General features: G+C 47.5%; 1 protein-coding gene across 1 annotated transcript in view; it reads right to left on the reverse strand.

Moving 5' to 3' along the window:
* LRIG1 (leucine rich repeats and immunoglobulin like domains 1) overlaps window positions 1–23,133 on the reverse strand; it is a 114,255-nt gene that overhangs the window by 71,112 nt on the left and 20,010 nt on the right. Inside the window, exon 2 of the mRNA XM_040994779.1 lies at window positions 3,417–3,488. Coding sequence (XP_040850713.1) covers window positions 3,417–3,488 — 72 coding nt within the window. The remainder of the gene's footprint in view (window positions 1–3,416; window positions 3,489–23,133) is intronic.

Here is a 23,133-nt window from a genome sequence, read left to right on the forward strand (position 1 = left end):
CCTGAGGCCCCCAGAATCCAGCACCCCTCACACACACCCTCTTCACAACAGATACTGTGGCTCTCACCCCCAAGCCCCAGAATCCAGGCACGCCAGACACACACACACACACACACCTCTGCACAAGACACTGTGGGCCCCAGAATCCAGGCCCTGCCAGACACACACACACACCTCTGAACAACACACACAGGATCCTCTTCCTGGGGCCCCCCAGTATCCAGACCCTGCCCCCCACCACCACACACACCCCATGGCCCGCCTCCTGCTCCTTCCTTGGGGCCTTTGAGCATGGAGTCTTCCACTACCCACATCACTGACACATGCTCAGACATCAGCCTCCTGCCCAGCCCATCTCTAGGATCACTCCTCTAACATGGAAGGAAAGACTGGAAGGGAAGGAAGGGCAAGCCAAGTAACCAACTATTCACATCAGAACTGGAAAAGCAAGGGTCCTGGCAAGGCATTCTAAAAGCCACAGCAAAAGGAAAAGAATCAGATATGCTGATTCTTTTAATTTAAGCTTTCTGTTTACTCATTGTAGAGAGAGAGAGAGAGAGAGAGAGTGTGTGTGTGTGTGTGTGTGTGTGTGTGTGTGTGTGTGTTTTCATGTTGAGTTTTAAATACAACAACAACAAACTCTACGCCTTGACTGCTGGCCCCTTGTTCTTTCGGCGCATGAGGTGAACACATCCTTGCGTCTCTGGTCCCAGCCTTGTCTGTGTCTCATTCACTCCTGGACTGTGGCAGAGCAGCACGTGGTACAGAGCAGGCCACTCAAGTGTTAAAGATGCTGGAGGAAGCACCCTAAACTTTAATTGTATCCAACTCTCAGAGAAACCACTAAGCCTTGAGCCTTAACACACAGAAGTCTAAAACCACAGGCATTAAAGACAGCTCAGATGAGGGAAAAAGTACCAGGTAGTTGGCCCAAGCAGCTCCTGACTATTGCGTGTTATCGTGCTGGGTCACTAGGTGTTCCCCCAAAGCTCATATGTTTGGGTTCTAATCCCAGTACCTCAGAACGAGACTCTATTTGAAGAAAGGGCTTTTAAAAGTGAAGTAAGGATACGAAATCCACACACAAGGACTCATGCACACCGAGACCCTGTGACGACACATCTAGATGAACTGCAAGCCAAGGTGAGAAGCCTCTGAGGAAACCAATCCTGTGGGCAACTTGCTCCTAGCTGTCCAGCCTCCAGGACGGTGAGAAAATAGCACTGCTATTGTTGAAGCTGGTGGAGGTTGTCCTGGCAGCCCTAGCTCAATGGCAGGGATGCGCTTCCAAACTCCTGTACCCTCCCACTGGCCTGCAGACCCTGCAGACTCCAATTTCTTCAACTGTGAAAGCTTGAACTTTAAAAAGCAGATATCAAAAATGCTAATCTGGAAAATTTTGAGGCAATAGGTATAGAGAATGCCAGTGTTTTGCAAACCGCACAGATAAAGTTAAAATTTCCTTTACATAAATCATCAATCTTGGACTCAGAGTAACAGGCAAGGACTTTGACTAGTTACTTATCAAAAGATTTAATTTCACTTTTATTTGAAAGACAGATTTTTACAGAGAAGGAAGGACAAACACAGAGCTCTTTCATCTGAAGGTCTACTCCTCAAGTGGTCAAAACAGCTGGTGCTAACCTGACCCAAAGCCAGGAACCTGGAGACTCCTCCAAGCCTCGCATATGGGTACAGGGCCCAAGGACTGGGGCCACCATTCAACACTTCTCCAAGCGTATTAGCAAGGAGCTGGAACAGAAGGGGAGCAGCTGGGTCCCAAACCAGAGCCCACATGGGATGCTGGCACTATAAGCAGAGGCCTAACCTACTGGTATGCAACAGTGCAAACAATGCTTAATAAAAGCACTGGCCTGAATGACTTATGGACCTGTACCAAGTAGCTCACACAGAAATAAAACAGGACATCCAAAATATTTTATTTTGCATCCAACATTAGGGTAGCAGAATTCAAAACCCAGTCCTGGCTCCTGACTACAGCTTCCTGCTAATGAAGACCCCCAGGAGGCAGCTAAGGAATTGAGTTCCCACAATTCACTAGATTCACTTGCGAAGCCTGGATTGTGTTTCCAGCTCCCTACCTTCGACTCCAGCCCAGTACTGGTTGTCTCAGGCATCTGGGGAGTGCTCCCTTTTGCTGCTCAGTAAGACAGATGCAAAACTCTTCTGTACAGGGACCTACTTTTTACTAAGTGTTCACGACAGTTATGCCTTGGTGATAATACCGGCACTTTTCAAATGTTTCCACAGTTGTCAATTTTTCTGGGGTACACGTGGATGATTTATGAAAGCTTTAAGTCCCTGTGGGGTTAAAACTCCTAATACTTCAAAATATCTTTACACAAAAAAGATGAAGAAAAACCCTGGAGCCTGATGGAAGGGACACTTCAGGAGGCCTGCAGCAAGCCTGCCATTCCCACGGTGGGGACGCCTGCCTGGCTGTTTGCAGGTGGAGAGGGAAGAGGTAAATCTTTGTGTACCACTGTTCTGCAGCTGGCTCCTGCAAACAGGAGGAGGAAGCTGGCCTCACAGCCCCCACTAAGCTGGCTACTCCACTCCCTGGGAGCTTGGAAGAAGTGCCTGCCCCACAGCAACACCCCAAACAGCCCACAAAGCCTCCCACAAAGGAGGAAGCCATGTGGCCATGATTTCCAGGAACTCTGCGCTTAACAGATTACAGCACAGCGTTCCCAGACTGCCAAGGATGGAAACAGGAGTCAGCCTGGAGACCCCTCCAAGTCCTCCAAACAGCACAGGAGGCCCCCTTATCTGTGGGCGGGAAGGGGTGCCTGAGACTGTGGACACTACACACTAGATGTGCTAGGCTTGTTCCTACAATGTTGAAGACAAAGTTCAATTAACAAAGGAGGCACAGTTATTAGCACCACCAATAAAACAGAGAAACAGACACTGTAATAAAATTGCCATCATCACACTTCTGCGTGTTCAGATCATTACTAAGTACAAAAAGGGTTACTTAAACACAAGTGCTGTGATACCACAGCAGTGGATCTGATAACCAAGAAGGCTGCTAAATGGCCAATAGGTAGGACGTGCCAGACAATGGGATGATTCACAACGGAGTAAGACTGCATTCTGCTATGGAACAGCACACAATTGAAAACTTCAAAATTGTTCATTTCTGGAACTTTCCCTTTAATATTTTCAGACCACCAAATGAGCAGATCCCAGAACATAAAGTCATGGAGAATACACCGGGAGGTGGGGAATGGGGAAGCAAGGCAGCACGATTTGCCGCTGCCAGCCCAGGTGCAAACGTGTCTCCCCACACAGAGCCTGCTGACTGAGGGGTGAAGGATGCTGCAGCACAGAGCAGCTCCCCCCACGAAGCCAGCTTAGCCACCACCCACCAGCAGGTTAGGGGGAGCACTTACACTTCCCGCAGGTTCAGCAAGTCCTCAAAAACAGCAGGGTCGATCTCAGAGAGCTTATTGGAACTCAGGTTTCTGGTAAACGGAAAGAAAAACAAAAACACTAAATCGGTTTTCTGGCATTAAACCCAAGATTTAGGAAATTTTTTTTCCTCCCCCGTCCCACATGCAAAATCCAAGCCCAATCATTCAAAAATGCTCAGTCTTCAGCGTTACGCGACAGAAACCACGGACAATGAGACTTAACAGACATACTCTCCCTTTCTGCATCCATGAACAAGACACCAGAAGCAACACTGTGAAAACCACATCACCAGAGATTGCGTAAACCCAAAAGGATTTCAAGCAACACTGCTTCACCAGGTCAACACTTTTAAAGTCTATTCTATATCTACAAGGAAGCAGCCTGGACCACAGGCGTCATACATCAAATCCAAAGCTATACCTACGGTATTTTTTTAAAAGATTGTTTTTTTAATATTTTCTTCCATTGTATAGTTTATCTCATCACTCTGTTTATTGTTTTATACTACTTATTTATTTTTATTACAAAATCAGATATACAGAGAGGAGGAGAGACAGAGAGGAAGATCTTCCATCCGATGACGCACTCCTCAAGTGGCCGCAATGGTTGGAACCCGGAGCCAAGAGCTTCTTCTGGGTCTCCCACATGGGTGCAGGGTCCCAAGGCTTTGGGCCGTCCTTGACTGCTTTCCCAGGCCACAAGCAGGGAGCTGGACCAGAAGCGGGTCTGCCATGGCACCTATATGGGATCCCTGCGTGTTCAAGGTGAAGACTTTAGCCACTAGGTTACTGTGCTGGACCCCTTATAGTATTTTTTAAAATCAGTGTTTTACTGGAGTCAGCACTGGTGCACAGTTGCAGAATCACTACCTGCAATGCTGGCATCCCATATGGGTTCAACTCCCAGCTATTCCACTTCTAACTGATGGTCTGGGGCTGGCCCTAGTGCTTGGATCCCTTCGGATCACATGGGAAAGAGAATCCAAGGAAGCTCCTGGGTCTTGGCTTTGGCACAGCCCAGCCATTTTCAGCCATCAGGGGTGTAAGCCAATGGATGGAAGATCCTTCTGTGTGTATATGTCTGTTCTCATTCCACTGTTACTATGAATTTAAAAATCGTTTTTAAAAAGCTGTAGCTTATAAAGCATCAACATCAAGTAGCAATAAATGAAGAGAAAGGGAGAGAAGAAGAGGTGGGGAGAGATGGTTGGCTTTGCAGGGCCTACATCCAGGTCTTACATGGGATGATTTTTGCACCCCAAAGGACATTCAGCATCATCTGGAAACACTTTTGGTTTATCATCTTAACAGGGAGAGGTTCACTGGCATCTGGTAGGCAAAAGCCAAGGACACTGTTAAACACCGTACAGTGCACAAACAGCTCCCCAACAGCAGAGAATTACCCAGTTTTAAAGGTTAACTCTAGTATCTACAGAGAAGCCTATTCTAAACAAGAAAGTAAGGCTCTAACCTGCTCAGACATATAAGTCCAAATTCTAGCGACTTTCAAAAAAAAGATGAGCACGGCCACATGCTGAATCACAGGCAATCTACCAACCCAGTAGTGTCACCCAGAGAGGACTAAACACTGGGCAGGACACTCACCCAGGACTGAAGCAGCAGCTGTGGAGTCACAGTGGTGCCAGTCACAAGCCAGGAGAGTCTCCGGTGGTCAACATTCCCAAAGTGACAGGCACCATCTCCACTGTCCACAACCACAGTTCTGTCCCCCACCACCCACCTGCCCCCAGCAGGCAAAGAGCACGCTGGGGTGAACCTGTTGCACTGAGAAGCTCCCATCACTGGCAGGCTTTGTGCTTCTGAAAAAGAAGACACCGAGATGGGATCCAAAGGGGCCCTGCGATTTTGCTCCCTGCTGCTGAGGCTCTGCTGAAGAGGTTAACATTTTTCAACTCAGCTACTAAGTTCAATGACATGACTGCCTACTAACAGTGTAACTAATCATGAGCCTCAAACCTGCCTCTTCAAGTGTCACAGAAGTGACCACCCTCTCGGAAACTTAACTCAGCAACATCTCAATCAATAGTAATCTTCAACCAATCGCCATTTCACTGCAAACTCAGACATTCATCTAAATAAAAGTCAAACTACACTTGAAACTAATGGTTCATCTGTGCTTATGGCACAGCCTGAATTAAAAGCAATTTGTTAGGAGATTATGTTACCATAAAGATTGAAGGGGGTAATTTTTTAAACCACATACTGAAGTCAAGTGTGAGCCTGTCTGTGCCCGGGGATATTTATTAATGAGCACACAGAAGTCAACCAGTGACACCTGGGAAGAAAATCTACATCAGAAGATGGCTAAGATAGACAAACTTTCTTCTATTTTAAGCACACTATCACTTTAAAAATGGGAAAGTCTGGAAATATTGTTTCTGGGCAGAAAGATACTGTTACTATTTACTGCTAACTATCACTTCATTTTTTTCCTTTTTTCTTTTTCTTTTCTTTTTTACAATTTATTGAAGTTATTTGAAAGGAAAGTGGGAACCAGCGTTGTGGTATAAGCCAGTTAAGCCCCTACTGCAATGCCAGCAGCCCATACGGGTACTGGTTCAAGCCCTGGCTGCTTTGCTTCCAATCCAGCTTCCTACTAACGTTCCTGGCAAAGCAGCAGCAGATGCCCCAGTGCTTGGGACGTGGCTCCCATGGGACAGACACAGACGTAGTTCTCAGCTCCTAGCTTCAGTCTTGTAGGCGCTGGCTTCCACATAATGGGTACTGCCTTCGCAGGCACAGAGCTGCATCAGAGACCAAGCAGATCAGACCTGGAGCTATGGCAAGGATGTCTGCATTACAAATCATGGCTTAACCTGCTGTTCTAGAACACAGGGGTCATTAAAAAAAATTTTTTTAACAATTTGAGAGGGAGAAAGACAAAGCTTCTATCCTTTGATTCACTCATCAATGCCCAAGTCAGGAGTCAAGAAATTAATCCAGGTTTCCTACATGGTGGGCAGGGAGTAAACAACCTGCTGCCGCCTGTGGTCTGCCTTAGCAGGATTTGCAAACAGGACTCCAACAGCCCTGGTACTCCGTACGGGATGTGGGCACTGTAACCATAGTGTTGGCTTAATTATCACCTTTAAAACACCAAGGACAGTAAGAGCGGTTGAGCTAGAGACACGTCACAGATTCTTCCAAAATGAGGTTGAGAACACTGCCTGCCAACCCACCTCAAGGGGCATACGCTCCCAGCCTCTGGCAACGGCCAGAGGAAGTCATTCCAGAAAAGTCCAACACTTGTATTTTTATACAAAATCCATTTGATTCTTACAAAAAAAGGGAGGAGGGTAAAAGTAATGCTGGAGTGCCGTAACAACGTATCTCTGAAGTCCTATTTGGCCTAAAAAGTACCGGTGTGTGCTTTGATCTAGGTCACTGACTCCCAGTGCCACTGGGTTCATCATGACCAGTTTGGTTCCAGTCGACAATTATAGCTGTGAGTGAGGCTGGGGCTCTGCAGGGCTTACGTAATGAATTGCTGGCTTGGTGTTAAACTACCCGAAACAGAGGCATTCCCTTGGTTTCCTACCCAATAAGTCCAAAATTTTCAGCAACTCAGAATGTTTTAAAGAATAATTTATATATTTGAAAGGTAGAGTTGGACAGAGAGAGAGAGAGATCTTTCATTTCCTGGTTTGTTTCCCAAATGGCCACAATCAGTGCAACTGGGCTAGACTGAAACCGGGAGCCAGGAGCTGCTTCTTGAGTCCCCATATGGGTGCAGGAGCCTAGTGACTAGGATCGACTAGGATCGGCCTCTGCTGTTTTCCTAGGCCATCAGCAGGGAGCTAGACCGGAAGTCGAGCAGCCCCAAACAAAACCATCTGAAGTCACAACATCCCTTTAGCTTGTCTTTCTCTTAAACAGCAGACAACATTTCATTAAATTTCAGAAATGTATAAATTCTGCTATCTAGACGGGGCTGCCTGCTCATTCTATTATGATCCAAAGGCTCAGTGTCAGGGGAATCTTACACTGCAGGAACAGCAAGCAACAACGAGGGATGAAGATGCTCATGGCATTCCCTGGGTCAGCCTGCACAGGTAAGGGTTAGGGTACTACCTGCAGGGGTAACTCTCCTCTCAGGGCTTGCTGGGCAATGCAGGGCAGGGTACTGCCTGTGGCTCCACCCCTCCAGGGCTGCCCTGGGTGCTGTGTTGACAAGTGAATGGTTCTAAAACCCGAAACAGGATGCTGAACCTCCACTGTTTTCCCGAGAAACAAAGGAAATATTACATTCTCCCAGACAAACACAGCATGAAACAAAGTCCTCAGGCACCTTCTCAATGGCTCATTTTAACAAGACAAACACTGAGCACAAGTTTTTTGATATGTAAAGTTCACACGCTATGGGGCCAACATTGTGGTGCAGGGGTGAACCCAGGACCCATGTACCTTAAGAGGGCAGCAGAAAATAGCCTAGGTGCCTGGGCTCCTGCTGCCCATGTGAGAGATCTGAACGGAATTCAGGGCTTCTGGCTTCAACCTGGCACTCCTAGATGGTGCAAACATTTGGGAAGTGAAACAGCAGATGGAATACTCTCTCTCTCTCCTTCTCTCTCTATAGCTCTGCCCTTCCAATGAACAAATAAACCTCCAGACATATACACATACATATATACACAAAGATACATGCAGCACAAAACCTGCCACTTCAACTACCTTTAGGCTCACTGTTCACCAGCATGAGGCACACTCCCACTGCAGTGTGGTAACGCCCATCCATCTCGAGAGCCCTCTCCTTATCCCAGTGGAAGCCTCTGCAGCTTTCAACACCCAATCCTCGCCCTCCTCTGCCTACTTGTCTCACTGTGAATCTCATTCCTCCTCTGGAGTGGTACGTCAGGTCCCTCCAGAGCCGCAAGTCCACAGTGCTTGTCTTACTGCAGCTGACTCCTCTCTCTGAGCGTTGTATGCAGGTTCACCTATGCAGTGCCTCACTTAAGGCTAATGTTACTCCATGGCATGTGTGTACCCCATGGCAAGTTCCCACTGGTCTAATGCTGGACAATCACTCTGCTTCCACTGTGGCTACTGCAAACCATGCTGTTATAAATATCAGCAGTGGGTTTTTTTTATCCCTCTTAACTTAAAAAATACATATTTAATTTCTTTCAGTGAAACCCTTTCACGGCTATGCTAACCGATAGCACTCATCTCTCAATGATTAAGGAAGCGCTTCTCCAGCCTAGAAGCCTTGCACAAAGGGGTATGCACTCTCAGCTCAGAGCCATCAAAGGGTTAAACAGGGGGACGCTTTCATAAGGCTCTTCTTCCAGGTGGCAGCTGACACACACACACAAATCTCAAGCATTTCGCTTATTTCTACCAACACCATTGCCCCTGACCAGGCCTGACATCTGAATGTGTCCTCTGGTGAAGGTTTCAGATTCTCCTGTCAAAACAATTCATCTGTCAGCCGGCCAGATGCTGTCAAAAGCATTTCTGCACCTTCCAGTAGCAGAGAGGAGAGGGGGAGAAACCTCAGGGGAATTCAGTTACTGCCAATTGCAGCTTTCATTAAACATTTTGTCAGCCATTGTCATAACACAAATTTCCCCTGTTCTTGCACAAAGGGTGCGCAGAGCAGCGAACAACTGAGCCCAGCCGTAGATATCCTCTCGGCTAATCTGCTGAAAGATGACCGTGCGGCCCACCGTCTGCAGAACACACAGGAGGCCCCTCTGCAGAGAACAGCCGGGCTTTATCCAGGCCTGTCTGAAAAGCAAACTGCTTGCCCGTGGCTTCGGGACAGTGTGCTTGCCCGGGGTGCTTTCTGACAAGTCCCCAAGCAAATCCCCTCACCAACCGGGATAGCCAAAGTTGGTCATCAACTGAGACATCCACCACGAACTCATCTTGTGTCTGCTGAGCTGGCAACTACCAGCCAAGGGGCTACTCGCACTAAATCTAGTTAAAATAACGGAAAATTGAACTGTGCCCTATCTAACACAATCAACAGTTACTCCTAACTCGTGAAATGATATTCACAGGAAATGGCTCTTGTGTGCAGATCCAGAGTTTCCCCAAACTTCAAGAGTTCTTCTAAAATGGGTCACGGAAACTGATATCAACCTAAGCCCCATTGGTGGGACACCAAGTCTTCAGCTATTATCCCAACAGGGGAATGAGCCTTTGCAGATTCGAATCATTAGGAAGATTCTGAGTAATCGCCTGGCATAATTCTGCAAGCTTATCGGGTATTTACCTAATCTGACCAGCACCTTCCTGGATTATAACCACAGCCACACAGTACAAACTTGGCAAAGGCTCTTTCCTCAAAGCCGGTGAACAATAACTCATTTACTGCTGGGTATTGAAGGATAAGAAATTCCACCCTGACTTCTGGGTAAGCCACGATGAGGAAGTAACCCCACTTTGTTAGTAATCAGTGCTGCGCCCCTTCCCCAAAATGTGGGCTGGCTGCTTAGATAGCTCACTCTAGGCGCAGTCTGGTGCTGGGAGCAGGCCGGGAGGCACACCTCTAGTCTTCAGTGTTAGTAGGACAATTCACAGGACAAAGAGCCGGTCCTAGGCCTCTGACAGAAGTCCCCTGAGGAATGAGGACTTTAGAATCTGCTTGGTTTTCAGGCTAGCCTATTTCCCATCTTCACATTCAGTCTGGCTCCCAGGCTAGCCCATTTCCCATCTTCACATTCAGTCTGGCTCCCAGGCTAGCCCACTTCTTACGATTCAGCGCTGGCTGGACTCCTGGTCAGTTTGGCATGAGGCATCTTTTCAGCTTTGAGATTTATGCTAGACTGAATACGACTTCTGGACAGGCCCCTGGGATGCAGCCTGCAGCCACACCACAGGGCAGAAGGTAGGTGCCCAGGCCTAGCCTTGGAAACTCTAGTTTCTCTGGGCAGGGGGATCCAGCTGTTCATCTCCATCTCAACTCCAAAACTTACACCATTTGCTGCCCATTAAAAAGTGGACCACCTGCTTAGGACTCACTGGGAAAAAGTGGTCTTTGCAAAACAACCAGGGGTGTGACTGAGGAAGAACATCTGAACCTTTGTAGCTCCTTAATTCCCTAAGCTTGGAAGGCTGCTTCTGCGGCATTTTTACCTTCTGAGCAATCACATGGAGCACACACCAAGCCCCAATGAAATCAGCACATGATGTTCCCGAGTCCCGCCATGTAAGGTTTTACGAGAGTAAGAGATTTTCTCTTAATCCTGGAATATCAGCTGTCCTTAGCTTGTTTTCAAGTGCAATGCCTTCCCCTCGTTAACCAAAACCAGCAAGTGAAGAGCCTGATAAGGCATATTAAAGGCTTACAGGAAGAATAATAAAATTGCCTCTTGAACTGGAAACACAACTCCCTCCCAACACCGCCCCTCCCGGAACCAGGAATTCATCTGGAGTCGGAAACACGGTCCTGGCACTCTCATCTGGGGATGCCTGCCACAGGGAAGGGTCTGTACCTACTGCCATTCCATCTCCAAAAGCTATGCAGTTGCCTGGTCCCCAAACCCACACTTAAAGATTTTCCACTCCAGGAACAATCAAATGGACAAAAATCACTCCAGTCTCCACACGTCGGTTATATTTCAGAGTCTGTTACACTGCTCCTCGGCCTTTCGGCTAAGATCTAGTACAGAAGATCAGGTACGAGTGAGGATTACTTGTATTTTTGAGAACTGTCTGTACAAATGAGACAGGTGAGTCCGGAGACCAGCCATAGCAACCACTGACCCAAGTCATTCTCCATGTTGAAAACCAGCTATACTGGTCAGCAGGGGCCTTGGAACTGACCTCGAATGCTTAAAACCACCCGAGAAATGTCTCCCACGCCTGTCTCTAATCCCATCAAGTCAGCTGCGCTTCCCAAGCTTCCCAGCTGGCATCCCACTCCGCCCTTCGGTTCATTAGAGAGCTATATCCCTTCCCTCCAGCACCCAACAAATGTCAAATTCTACAGTTGTTGAGTGTTTCACTGTAAAGCGCACTGTGCTGTGATAAACACTGATTAGAGATTAGGGTAAGATCTGCAGAAGTCAGATAATGCTCCAACCAAAGCCTCCCACATGCAAGTGGTCTACCATGGGAGACGGGATGGTAGGCTCCTAGGCTGTAGCTGGGCTGGACGGGGACCTTTCTCATCTGTCTCTGAATAATGTTTGCCAAAACTGAAAATTCTTACCAAAAATATAAAAAGGAAGAATTTTCAGCTTTTCTTGACAGTAGTCCTGGGCCAGCACTCCTGAGAGCAACCATCAGGTTTATGCCTCTAGAAGCACTCCCCTGGTCACAGACCTCAGCAGTGCTGTCTCACCCAGCCTCTCTAGACTCATGGGCCAAATTCTCCCAGTCCCTGTGAGCACCTACATTTGTTAATGCTTGTACGGACAACCCCGAAGCCAGATGGTAGCCAGAACAGGAAGGCCAGTTGTGATTTAAAAATAAATAAATAAACAAGGATTTATCAGCAAATGGAAGACCTTGGCTGAGCCTGTGAGAGCACATTTTCCAAGAAAGAGCCCTGGGAAACGAGGTCAGAAAAGGACAGTAAGGTGTGGAGAGAATGGGAGAAAGCAAATATACAGAAAGACTAAGCTGCCTCTTGGGAAGGAAGGAAGAAGGAAAGGGCCAGGACACGAATGGTTTCAGGGCAAAGTCAAGAGAAGTCAGTCTCGCTGCCAGATGCGCCATCTACCAGGCAATGACGTCAAAGCTTCTATAAACTGCCACAAATCCCTGAGCCAGCCCCCGTTGGAAGGCTGATCCACAGCTGACTTCCATAGGAACACAACAGCCCCTCGTTCACCTTTGTCAAAGTTCTGACCTAAACAGCCAAGAGACCCAGGACATTTCTCACCGCCACAGGCACTCTGCACCTTGTTTGACACACCACTCCATTCAAACAGGAAATGCTACTGTTCGTTTTCAGCACCTTTCTTTGACCAAAGAGAGACTAACCAATTAGGCATAAAGTAGGTTGCTGTGTTTTTTCACTGCAGCCACTCGGGGCTCAGTGAAGACTGGGACCTGAGAGGCCTTCAGCCTGTGCACCTTCACCCCCTGCATGTGGATTTAATGGAGAAGCACTCCTACACAGGAGCTCTGCAGTGGGCGGGTCCCTTACAAGCAAAGGGAACCTGGGCAGGGAAGAGCAACAGACACCAGGTGAGCAGATCACCCCCACCCCACTGCCATCCAGACAAGGAGGCATGCGCAGTGCTCCATCAGCCACCGCGGAGAGGCCAGAGGTCTATCCAGTGAAAGGTGGACAGAGGAGGAGTCTCCTAAAACCAACACCACATTCTGCTGGAGCAGCAGAGACTTTCCCTTCTGGAGTAGCGAAAACAAGTTGGGGGGAAAAGGGACAGACAGAAGGGATGGGTGAGACTGAGAAAAAAGGACACCAAGATGAATATAAAATCCTCAGCCTGCCAAGGGCTCCATAAAACCCACAAAAGCCCCTCTGGCCATAGATGATCCCTTTCCTTTCCGGCTCCTCCAACGTCTCCACTTCCAGGGTATATGCTCCCTAGGGAACCATCCATGCAGCACCCAGAGTGCTATAGTTTTGAAACTCATGAAATCAGTATGTGCAGAGGAAAGATGCAAACCAGCAACACTTCATGGACGCTCCCCTGACTGCCTGTGCCACGCAACAGAACTTAACAGACTCAACTCCACTGCAAGCACCACCCACAAGGGACGCTGCGACCCACTGCCATCTCCAATCCAATGCAGCATGAAGGGGAGATTTCACACTCAACAACAGCACACAGTGGGAATCTTAGGAGGAAGCCGCTTTCAAGGAGAAAATTAACAACTCGAACATAGTCTCCTAAAAGGCACTCGGGTCACAAGAATGGGGAGATCAAATTCCAAGCCCATTTCTTTTTGACAGAAGGCACAACCTAGGATTTCACCTGGATAGAGGGATAAAGAAATTCTACTTGTGAGTCTTGCCTCTTCAAGAATGCAACGTCCTACACTATAGGACCTCCTCTGAGCCTAAGAGGCAGACCAAAACATCGAAGAACAAGAGTCCTTCCCTCCAGCTGAGTCAGCATGTGCCGTTTTAAACACCTGTCCAGGAGTCTCCTGGAACCAGGACAGCATCAAGGCATTTTGCACTGTGTTAATCCTCACTGACCATTCACCTTGACATAACCCAATCCGTGACATTCAGAATATATGCTGGAATATTTTAAAACACAAAACACCAGAAACCTGGGAGGGGACTCACTTTCAGGCATCACAAACAGGAGATTCTGTTATTGTTTATAATAATAAAAGTATTTAAGAGAGCAATTTTAGGTAAGTACGCTATGGGTCACAATGGAGCAAGACCATTAATATGTGGCCTAACTGTGCCCCCTTACGGGAAGGAAGAAGGAAATGAAAGTGGTTTGCCTTAAACAAATACATCTGTGCAAACAACAGCTTACCTTCGAGTTATCGGCCTCTCTTTTCTCCCCTACTCATGCACACAACAACTTGAAGGGGAAAACGACAGGAGTTGGGTAGAGCTGTCTTCTCACCTACTTCAGAAGCCCCCAGTTCCCTGGGGTAGGCTCTGCAGTTCCCTACCAGCTTCCACTGGAACTTACATATATCCTTTATTTTCAACTAAAATCATACCCTCTGCTCACTAGCTTCTATGACATGCTTTTGAGCCTGGGCAAAGACCAAACATCCCAAATCTGTACAGGAAGTTCACACAGAAACCTAAGTTGACTTGCATTTGGCTTGATGCTCTCTTTGCCCGTGGATTAAGTTCAAAGTTCCTTCCAATACTATTTTCTGGGTTGGTCAGCCTTCCTCTTTCCTGGCTCCTTCAACACTTCAAATGATGAAGAGCATTCAAAACAGCAAGAGCAGAGCCCTGATACTAACTCCACCAAATAGGAAGACAGAATTCAGTCACAGCTTCCTCAAGTGCATACCTGTGGCACTGCAAGGCAGCACGTGGTACATCCAACTAACTATCCTCAAGATGATGTAAGTTGGGCTTGGGGCTGTGGCCTAGTGGCTCAAGTCCTGGCCTTGAACACGCCGGGATCCCATACGGGTGCCAGTTCTAGTCCCAGCAGCTCCACTTCCCATCCAGAACCTGCTTGTGGCCTGGGAAAGCAGTCGAGGACGGCCCAATGCTTTGGGATCCTGCACCCATGTGGGAGACCTGGAGGAAGTTCCTGGCTCCTGGTTCCAGATCAGCACAGCACCGACCGTTGCACTCACCTGGGGAGTGAATCATCAGACAGAAGATCTTCCTCTCTATCTCTCCTCCTCTCTGTATATCTGATTTTGTAATAAAAATAAAATCTTAAAAAAAAAAAAGAAGAAGAAGAAGATGTAAGTTGCCTGGCCGACAGCTAAGCTGCTGACTTTATTAGCTAGCTTATCGACTTGCAATCTCACGCTGTCCATTTTATGTGTGTCATGAAATGTTTCACTGACGCCAAAAAGTCAACTTTTTTTTTCTTGCTACAGTTCTTAGGCAGTGAACACTCTAAAAAGACCTTCATCTTGTGCCATTTTCCCTGCTTTTAAGGAGGCAGGCCAGTTGGTTTTTTAGCTTCTACTTTTTGAGATGGCTGAGAAGATACAAAGTCAAGGACTACCAAGAATATTTCACGCATTATTTTACATGCTGCTTTCTGCTCTCAAAACACGGAACTCGCTTCCTTGTCACTGAAATCACATGCACAATCAGGTGATATATGCGACTCCCACTCTTGAACTGACAGTGAGCTGTGAAAATGACACAAACAAGCTTAGTAAATTCCCCCACCACACCCATATTTCTCACAGTTTGCAGTACCAAGTCATTTATTCCCAGGGGACAAATCTTAAATAGCGGATTCTGGCAGTGAATGCCACTGGCTAAACTATACCTGAACTAAATACCTACAGATTGAATCCACTTTTGAAGGAGATTAAAAGTCCTACCCAAAACCAATTCTAGGTGTCCCTTTTTGCCATCCTTGTTACAGTCAAAATCTTAAGAAACACCACATGTATCTTAGATACTCCATATCCTCTCAATCTACCATGGAAATAGAGGAGCTATTCAGTTCACAGGACATCATCACACAGCAGCAAGAAATCAAACTCGGACATCCACGAGGTCAGCCCAGGCAGCCAGCTACCTATGAATAGCTACAACTTCCCTGCCTAGCACTTGCTGCGTCATGAGCAGAACTGCCAAGTCAATACTTTGAAAAGATGGTGTAAGCTAGCCCAAGTTTCAAAGTCTGTTCATCTTGTACTATGTGAAGTGACTATCATGACCTCCCTGCAACGAAAGGACACTCTCTTGGGGTGGTGGTAGGGGAGAGATGACATGCTTCTGCATACTTAACGCTAGTGATACCAGAATCAAGAGCAGGTGTCTGCTCCGGCAGTTAGGCCGACAGGTGGAAAGTCCACACCCCTTACAAGAGTACCAGGATTATAGTCTCAACTCCACTCCCTGAGCCCAGATTCTGCTCATGCATACCCTAGAAAGCAGCATGTGGTTGGGTCCCTGCCTCCCATGTAGGAGACCCAGACTGAGTTCCCATTTCCAGGCTGACCAAGCCATACCTGCTGTAGACATCTGGGGAGTGAACAAGTGAAAGAAAAATTTGATCAGTCTGTTGCTGCCTCTTAAGCGGGAGTGCCTGGATTCAAGTCCAGGTTCCACTTCCTATTTATTCTGGCTTCCTGATAATATGCACCCTTTTTTGAGACTTGGAATAAGCTCTCTGCTCCTGTCTTTACCATTGCCCAGCCTTGGCTTCAGGACAGTGAACCAGCAAACACATTTCTGTCTCTCTATGCCTTTCAAAGACACAAAATAATTATGTAAAAACAAATAAATAATAAACTGTCGTCATCAGCCCTCTTCAGCTGATGTTCCATGCCCTGAAACATAGGGGATCAAACAGAGGATGGGTCACAGCACACAGTTTGTTCACAAAAGGCGTTCAGCTATGAGACTCAACATGTACTCCAATTACATCTCTCTGAGCTGGCTTTCCTTTCGCCTCACTTTCCACGCTCAGTGATGAAACACGGTCAAAATAAAGAAAGATGTGCCAAACCCAGGACTGGTCTGTATGGCCACACGAAGCATGACTCTGCATTTCCACTCTCTTGCACAAACTTAAGTGTGATCAATCAGCCGAAGCAGTTGGAGATTCAGTTAGGCTTAAGCTTGCACAAGCACAAAGAGAACCACCCACTCTCCAACCCAGGGAGAGTGCAGAAAGCACCTGCACAAACTCGTCAGGGTGGTTTATAAGGTCACGAGCACCTGAGAAAAGATCTTTTATTCCTAGGGGCATGAGACAAATAGTAGGCCTGTCATACTGCTGGTGTCAATATTTATCTAAGGTCCAAGTATTCACGATGGTATAAACCAGGCACCTTTTCAATTCATTCATTCGCACAATTTGCCACTACAAAGCCCCAAAACAGATTCGTTTACAGCTTGAATTTCTGTTCCTCCATTTCCATACAGGAGGCTGGCTGCAGGACTCATGGTCTATGTCAGCAATAATCCTGGCAGCTTGAGAATAATGCACCCAATGTATTTCCGAACTACTAGGATCAAATGGCATTGCACCTGAGGACAATGAGGAGGTGGGGGAGGGAGACTCAGAGCCTGCCTGCCTCCATTCCCATGGCATGTGCCTTTTCTGCACTGAAAAAGAGCAAAGTCTAGCCCCTACAGTAGAGTAACTGAACCCCAAGAATCATGCCCAAGCATTTTTAAGGGTGACTTATTCACACTGCAGGATTAATCCTGTAACCAACACCCAAAGGCATGTGAGACTAGAAAAAAGACCCACCCCACCCAGCAGCCCTGTTTCCAAATCTCCTCTACAACTTCCCTCCTTCACCCCTTCCTGCCCCAAGTCTCCCTGAAATATCCACCATTCTTCTTCCCAGGCAGCCATCAGAAGAAATATTCAAGAGGCCCCTGAGACCTCTGAAAACAACTGTGCACCATGAAAACCAGGTTCCCAAATGGACTTTTCCAAGTCTCTTCCCATCACTCCAAGTCCCCAAACCCTTTCATCTACTGAATGCTCCCCCGCCTCCCAAGCCCCACTCAAGCTCCCTCGGTTGGCATTGTTGGCTTCTGCCAGACACTGCAACAGAAACTGACGCACTGGAGAAAAATGGATATCTTTCCAGGGACGAATTAAAGAACCCACGTGTCAAAACTGTCTTGCAAAGCTGCTGGGCAGGTAACATAAAGAGACATCTCAAGTCAGCTCCTTGACACCTACTCTCTGATACATTCACACAACCCATCCTAACCACACAGGGGTATATCCCTACCCAATCTCTCTACGATTCTGAATACGCAATGCAGTCTGACAAGCATTACCACCTAGACACCCGAGCAGCTTGCAAAGCTCTTTCTTTCCCTTCCTAGCAAGTGATGGGTTATACAGCTCGTGATGTGCATGGAGTCTCAACATTCCTCCTCCTGCTCTAACTATGCCTGCAGAGTGAAGGCAGGCCAAGACTCAGCCCAAAGGGGTAGCAGCTGAGGCTGTGGTTAGTTTTATTTTTTCTTACGTAAAAATACACAGGACACTTAAGTGGCCAGTATTTCCTCCTACCCACTCAAGTTAATAATTCACAAACCAACTAACTTTAATCAAGGATCAGAAAACGTAAAGGCTATTTGTGCAAACACTCCTGTTCTCGGTCTGACTTCACATCTGGTTTATTTAACCGATGGCTTCTGTTGCCATGAGAGGCAGGCAGTGCTTGCGCAGTCAGACCCAATGCAAGCAGGTTCACTTCACCCCTAGCTTCCAAGACACCCCAAAACCTACACTTCTTCTGCCTCCCACATGCAATAGTTGGTAACTCCAGCAAGGCAAAAACCCAAGACACAGTGATCCTGGGCTGACAAAGCATTCCTGGGATTACAGCCTTCCTCTGTCCTCCAGCTCTGCCAAACAGTTTGCAAAGATGCCAGGTACAACGGCACAGCAGGGACAGCTGGGATAATTCTCATCTAAGCGGCCAGCTGCCTCAACCCGGACCAGGATGGACCATTCTGTGAGGAAACCAGGCCACCTCCAATCAGAAGGCTTCCCTCAGACTTTACACCCCCAACTTCTCTTGATTACACTTCATTTTCCACACTCTTTTTTTTTTCAGGATACATTACAATAAGCAGGCATGTTGGGGACTCAAGAAGCCTTCTCTATCCAGCTCCCATCTGAGAATCTGTGACCTACTTACCAGACAGAAGCAAAACACCAAACATTGGATAACACCTAGGGCTAGGAAGTCACAGGGCAGTACAGCTGGTTTGGAAATGAACTGACAAACAATGATTCCTAAGCACCTGCTGGGTCCCAGGAATGGCAGAGAACTCCAGGACCACACAAATCAGTTAACAGGCTCCGTCCTCAAGGATTCACACCAGGAGGCAAAGACAAGTGTAAGGGAGCAGGACTGTGTCCCAAAGGCCACCCCAGAGCAGGAGAGAGGTCCCCTTGGCACCTCAGTGTTGTGGGACAGTCCTCTGGGAGACAATGCAGAGAAACAGGCACAGCAGGGAGGGCACAGGTGAAGGCCCAGAGCAAGCAGCTGGCCTGGCTGCAGAGCGGCTAAGCAGCTCATTGTGGGCTACAACAAAAGAGGCAATTGAGGGTGGTGGTGGTGGTGGGGTGTGTGTGTACACAAGGACTTGGAGCTGGGGCCAGGCAAACTTTCAACCCAGGAGTGGCAAGTCTACCAAGCAAGGTCTTCACTGGTGTTCAAAATGCACGTTCCATAAAAGAAAGAAAGGAAGAAAGGATGGAAGGAAGGGAGGGAGGGAGAAAGAAAAGGAAGGAAGGAAAGAAAAAAAAAGAAAGAAGGAAGGAAGAAAAGAAAAGAAGGAAAGACGGACAGATGCACAGACAGACGGACAGAAGGACGGAAGGAAGGAAGGAAGGAAGGAAGGAAAGAACATCCTAACATCATTTATTCTGACCCTCCAGTTTTAGAGAGGAGTCAGAAGATATCTACAGGCTTCCTGGAAAACTGAGAGCTTAGGGTTAGGGTGCAATCACCACCTCCCAAGGGCAGAGCTAGCCAGATTTTTTTTCAAAGGGCCTCTACAGGCCTCCACACAGCCTTACACCACCACCTGGAATAGGCCCTGACATCCAGCCAGCTGATCCAGGACAGCTCCAAGGGGTAGGGAGTTGAAACTCAAGAACTCTCTCCTCCTCTGCCCCAGACCAGAGGCTCTCAAGCTGGCAGAGGTCCGGACTGGCTCCCCACCCCCACTCTGAACAACTCATGAGCCTCTCTCTCTGGTCTCTAGCTTTGAAGGAAAATGTTGCAAGGTCTCCGCTTCCTTTCCCATTAAAAGCCACCAGGGCCACGGTTTTCAATTAGCTGTGTCAGCCCATCACCCTACAGCCACCCAAGTTCAGTATGTCCTCCCTTCCCCCAGCTTCCGGTCTGCATCAAGCACTTCACACCTCCCTACTGTAAACCTGTCCGGAGCAATTACCCTGCCTGCGTTTGCACAGCCTTTGCACTGCATTTCTGTCTAATTTACAGCTGCAAAGTTCAGTTGGCAAAGGCAGGCTTCCCCTGGAGCAGAGCAAACAGGAGACCCATCAAATTTCTGAGTCTTCTGTGCAGGAAATTTCAAGTTGCAAGAGGCCAAATTCTCTCAGTGTCCATGGCAAACACTGAGGATGAACACCCCAAAAGACTCAAGACTGTTGGACTCATGGCAAGAACAACCACTGCTCTGTCCTGCCAGAAGTGCTCCCTCAGGATTACAGCTGGGAGGATAGCTTACTACCAAGCAAATACTGTCTCTCATGATTCTGCCTGAAGATCTTGAGCAGTCTTTTTAAAAAATACCTTAAAAATGCAAATCTGGTCATCTGATAAACAATTGGAAAACCTACACCATTTCAAATTCTCCTACTTGTCTCTTTCTAAAACATGTTTGCTTACAACTGAAAAAGGAAACAGACAAAATGATCTCATGAAAACACGGGCCAAGGGTCCTCAAACAGACTGTTCTCCAGAGAAGGCACACTAATATCAAAAGCAAAGCAAGAGGCTCGGTGTCTATAGCAAATCTCCAACCAAAACCACAATGGGATGCCAAGTATGGGTGGGACTGTAGAGAAATGGAGGCCTTCCTCCACTGAAAGCACAAGATGATGCACACAGCTTCCATGGAAAACTGTGTAGCAACTCCTAAAAAATTCAAACACAAGGTTACACGTGACCCTGCAATTTTACTCTTCAAAGAGAACCATGGTTACACAAAAACTTGGAACATCAATATTCACTGCAACATTATTCCTTACAAAGTCAAAGCAGCAGACAGGACTTGAGTAGCCATCAAGCAATGGACGGATAAACAAAACATGGCCTGCTAAATCACATGAAGCATTATTCACCCACAGAAAGCAAAGAAGGACCTGACGAGCAACAGAGTGAAGAGCCGTGAACACACTACGGAACAGCAGCCAGACACAAAAAAAAGGCCACATACTGCATGACTTCACTTACGTAAAATGTCTAGGCTCGGCCAACACCCATCCAGACAGCAAGCAGACGCTGCCAGGCGATGGGAGGCCGAAGGAACTGCTAAGGGCCACAGGATTCTGCTTTAGAGGCGATTTAAAAAAAATGTTCTAAGACAGTGGTGATGACAGCACAACTCCGGCAGCATATGAAAAACCTAGAATCCCATAATTCAAACGGATGAGTTTCGTGGTATTTGAATTACATCTCAAGAAAGCTCTTACTTAATAACAACACAAAAGTCCTGCAGCCTTAGCAGGCCCTCAAAATTCCAGACCGAAAATGCCGCCTGGCTACTTCTGCACCACAAAAATGTGGCAAGAACTTTTTACTCTAAGTGCTAAAAGATAAATGGAAGAGGAACAAAACATCCACATTTAGGATGGCCAAGCCCTGAAAGCACCCTCAAACGCCTCTCTGCTTCCTCAGCTGCTCCGCATGCGCTACCAAGCTCTGGCTGTAATGCCGACAGATGCAGCAAAGCTCAGCTGCGGCTAATTCTCCCGCAGAATGCAAACCCCTTGGAATTTCGAAACAGCATTTTCTTCTGTTCTGAGTAGTCATTTCATACGGCTATGGAAACCAGGGTTGTAAATGGCTGGTCACTCAAAAACTAAGAATAAGCCAGGAGGCAAGAGGAAAAGGCACCACAATGGAGAGGGTGGAGGGGAAAGAGATGAAGATCTAAACCCCTTCTGTGGTGGAACAGGCAGATTTGGGGAAAATGGGATGCTATTTCTGGAAAGGTCCCTCCAAAGGCAAAAAAAAAAGGGGGGGGGCGGTGAGTGTGTTTCACTGTAGAATTACAGGAAAATTTGTTGGAGATAATTGGCAACAGAGAAATTTAGCCATTGCCTTCACCGCCCCTGCAAAGGTAAACTGGTCCTTGAAGGCCCAGGGCAGGTCCCTCTATTTCTGGGCTCACAGAACATTGTCCTTGCCGGCCAAGAGGTGGTTAACTGGGAAACCCCAAAGTCTCATGCAACCAGGATGTAAACCAATATCAAAAAAGATTCTAGTTGCTCCCCTTGTACAATAAACCCTGGGCACCCCACATCATTCACACTTTGAGAGTGCAAAGTTCATTGTGACACTGTTGGCTTTCTCACTTGGCAATCTTCTTTTGGCAAGTGCCCCTAGGCCCGATTGTTCATTAATGTATAATCTGGACATTAAAAGCACTTTTTGACCTTCCAAGCGGCTGCGACCAATTTAACACAGCCGACAAGGTCCCCAGGGTGATGGGAACCACCTTGAACACTGGCAGAGAATTAAAAGATGCAGGGCCCACAGGCCAAGTGTCAGTGCGGAAGCGTGTGTGTACACACACACACACACAGCTAAATACTTCACAAAAGGTCCGTGATATTCCCACTTGGCAAAGGGCAACCTTCCAAGGTTCATCTCACCACAGAAGTCGACCTGGCATTTTTTTTCTCCTCCATCCTTTCGACACCCAATCAGCCCTTACCTTTACAGTCTTGACAGGAAGGAAGGAAGTCACGGAGGGAAGACAGATGAGTGAGAAGGAATGTCTTCCACCAGATCGGGACAGTCTTTCCGCACGCTGGCTCCGCGTGCTGCTTTCACTTTTCCAATCAGACGCACACAACTCACTTTAGAGACCATGTTTACTTTGCTCAAAGCCACATTCTAAACACGGGCTCATTTGTAGGAGGGAAGCAGCCTACAGTCCAACCTTGTTTATGCTCCAAGTAGGTTTGACAGAAAAACCACATCAATTTGTTTTAAAATAATTTCCATTTGCTGGAAGCTGTTCCTGAAGGGTTCTCAGCCACGCTAATCTGCTCTGATTCCTACCAGCTGTAGGTACCATGCGCTGCGGCCACAAACAGGGCGGCCAGGGCATGGGCGGCCTGGCTCCGGACAAGCTGTAACAGCCTGGGATCCACAAAGCCACTGCGACGGTCCCTTGGGTGTGTGTTGGGGGGCGGAGGGGGGACATACACACATCCTCAGCACAGGTTTCAGGAGACACACAAACACACCGTGCTATAGAGGCCAAACTCGTGACATGCCCACAGGAAGCACAGCATTCAAGGCGCTCCCATACTACGCCTGTGCTCCCTTCCGTGACACCTGTCCGTGGGCTCCCGCCGAAAGGCTACAGTCCAGGACACCA

This window comes from Ochotona curzoniae, unplaced genomic scaffold, assembly GCF_017591425.1.
Source record: "Ochotona curzoniae isolate NIBS_2020 unplaced genomic scaffold, NIBS_Ocur_1.0 contig_908, whole genome shotgun sequence".
NCBI classification, from domain to species: Eukaryota; Metazoa; Chordata; class Mammalia; order Lagomorpha; family Ochotonidae; genus Ochotona; species Ochotona curzoniae.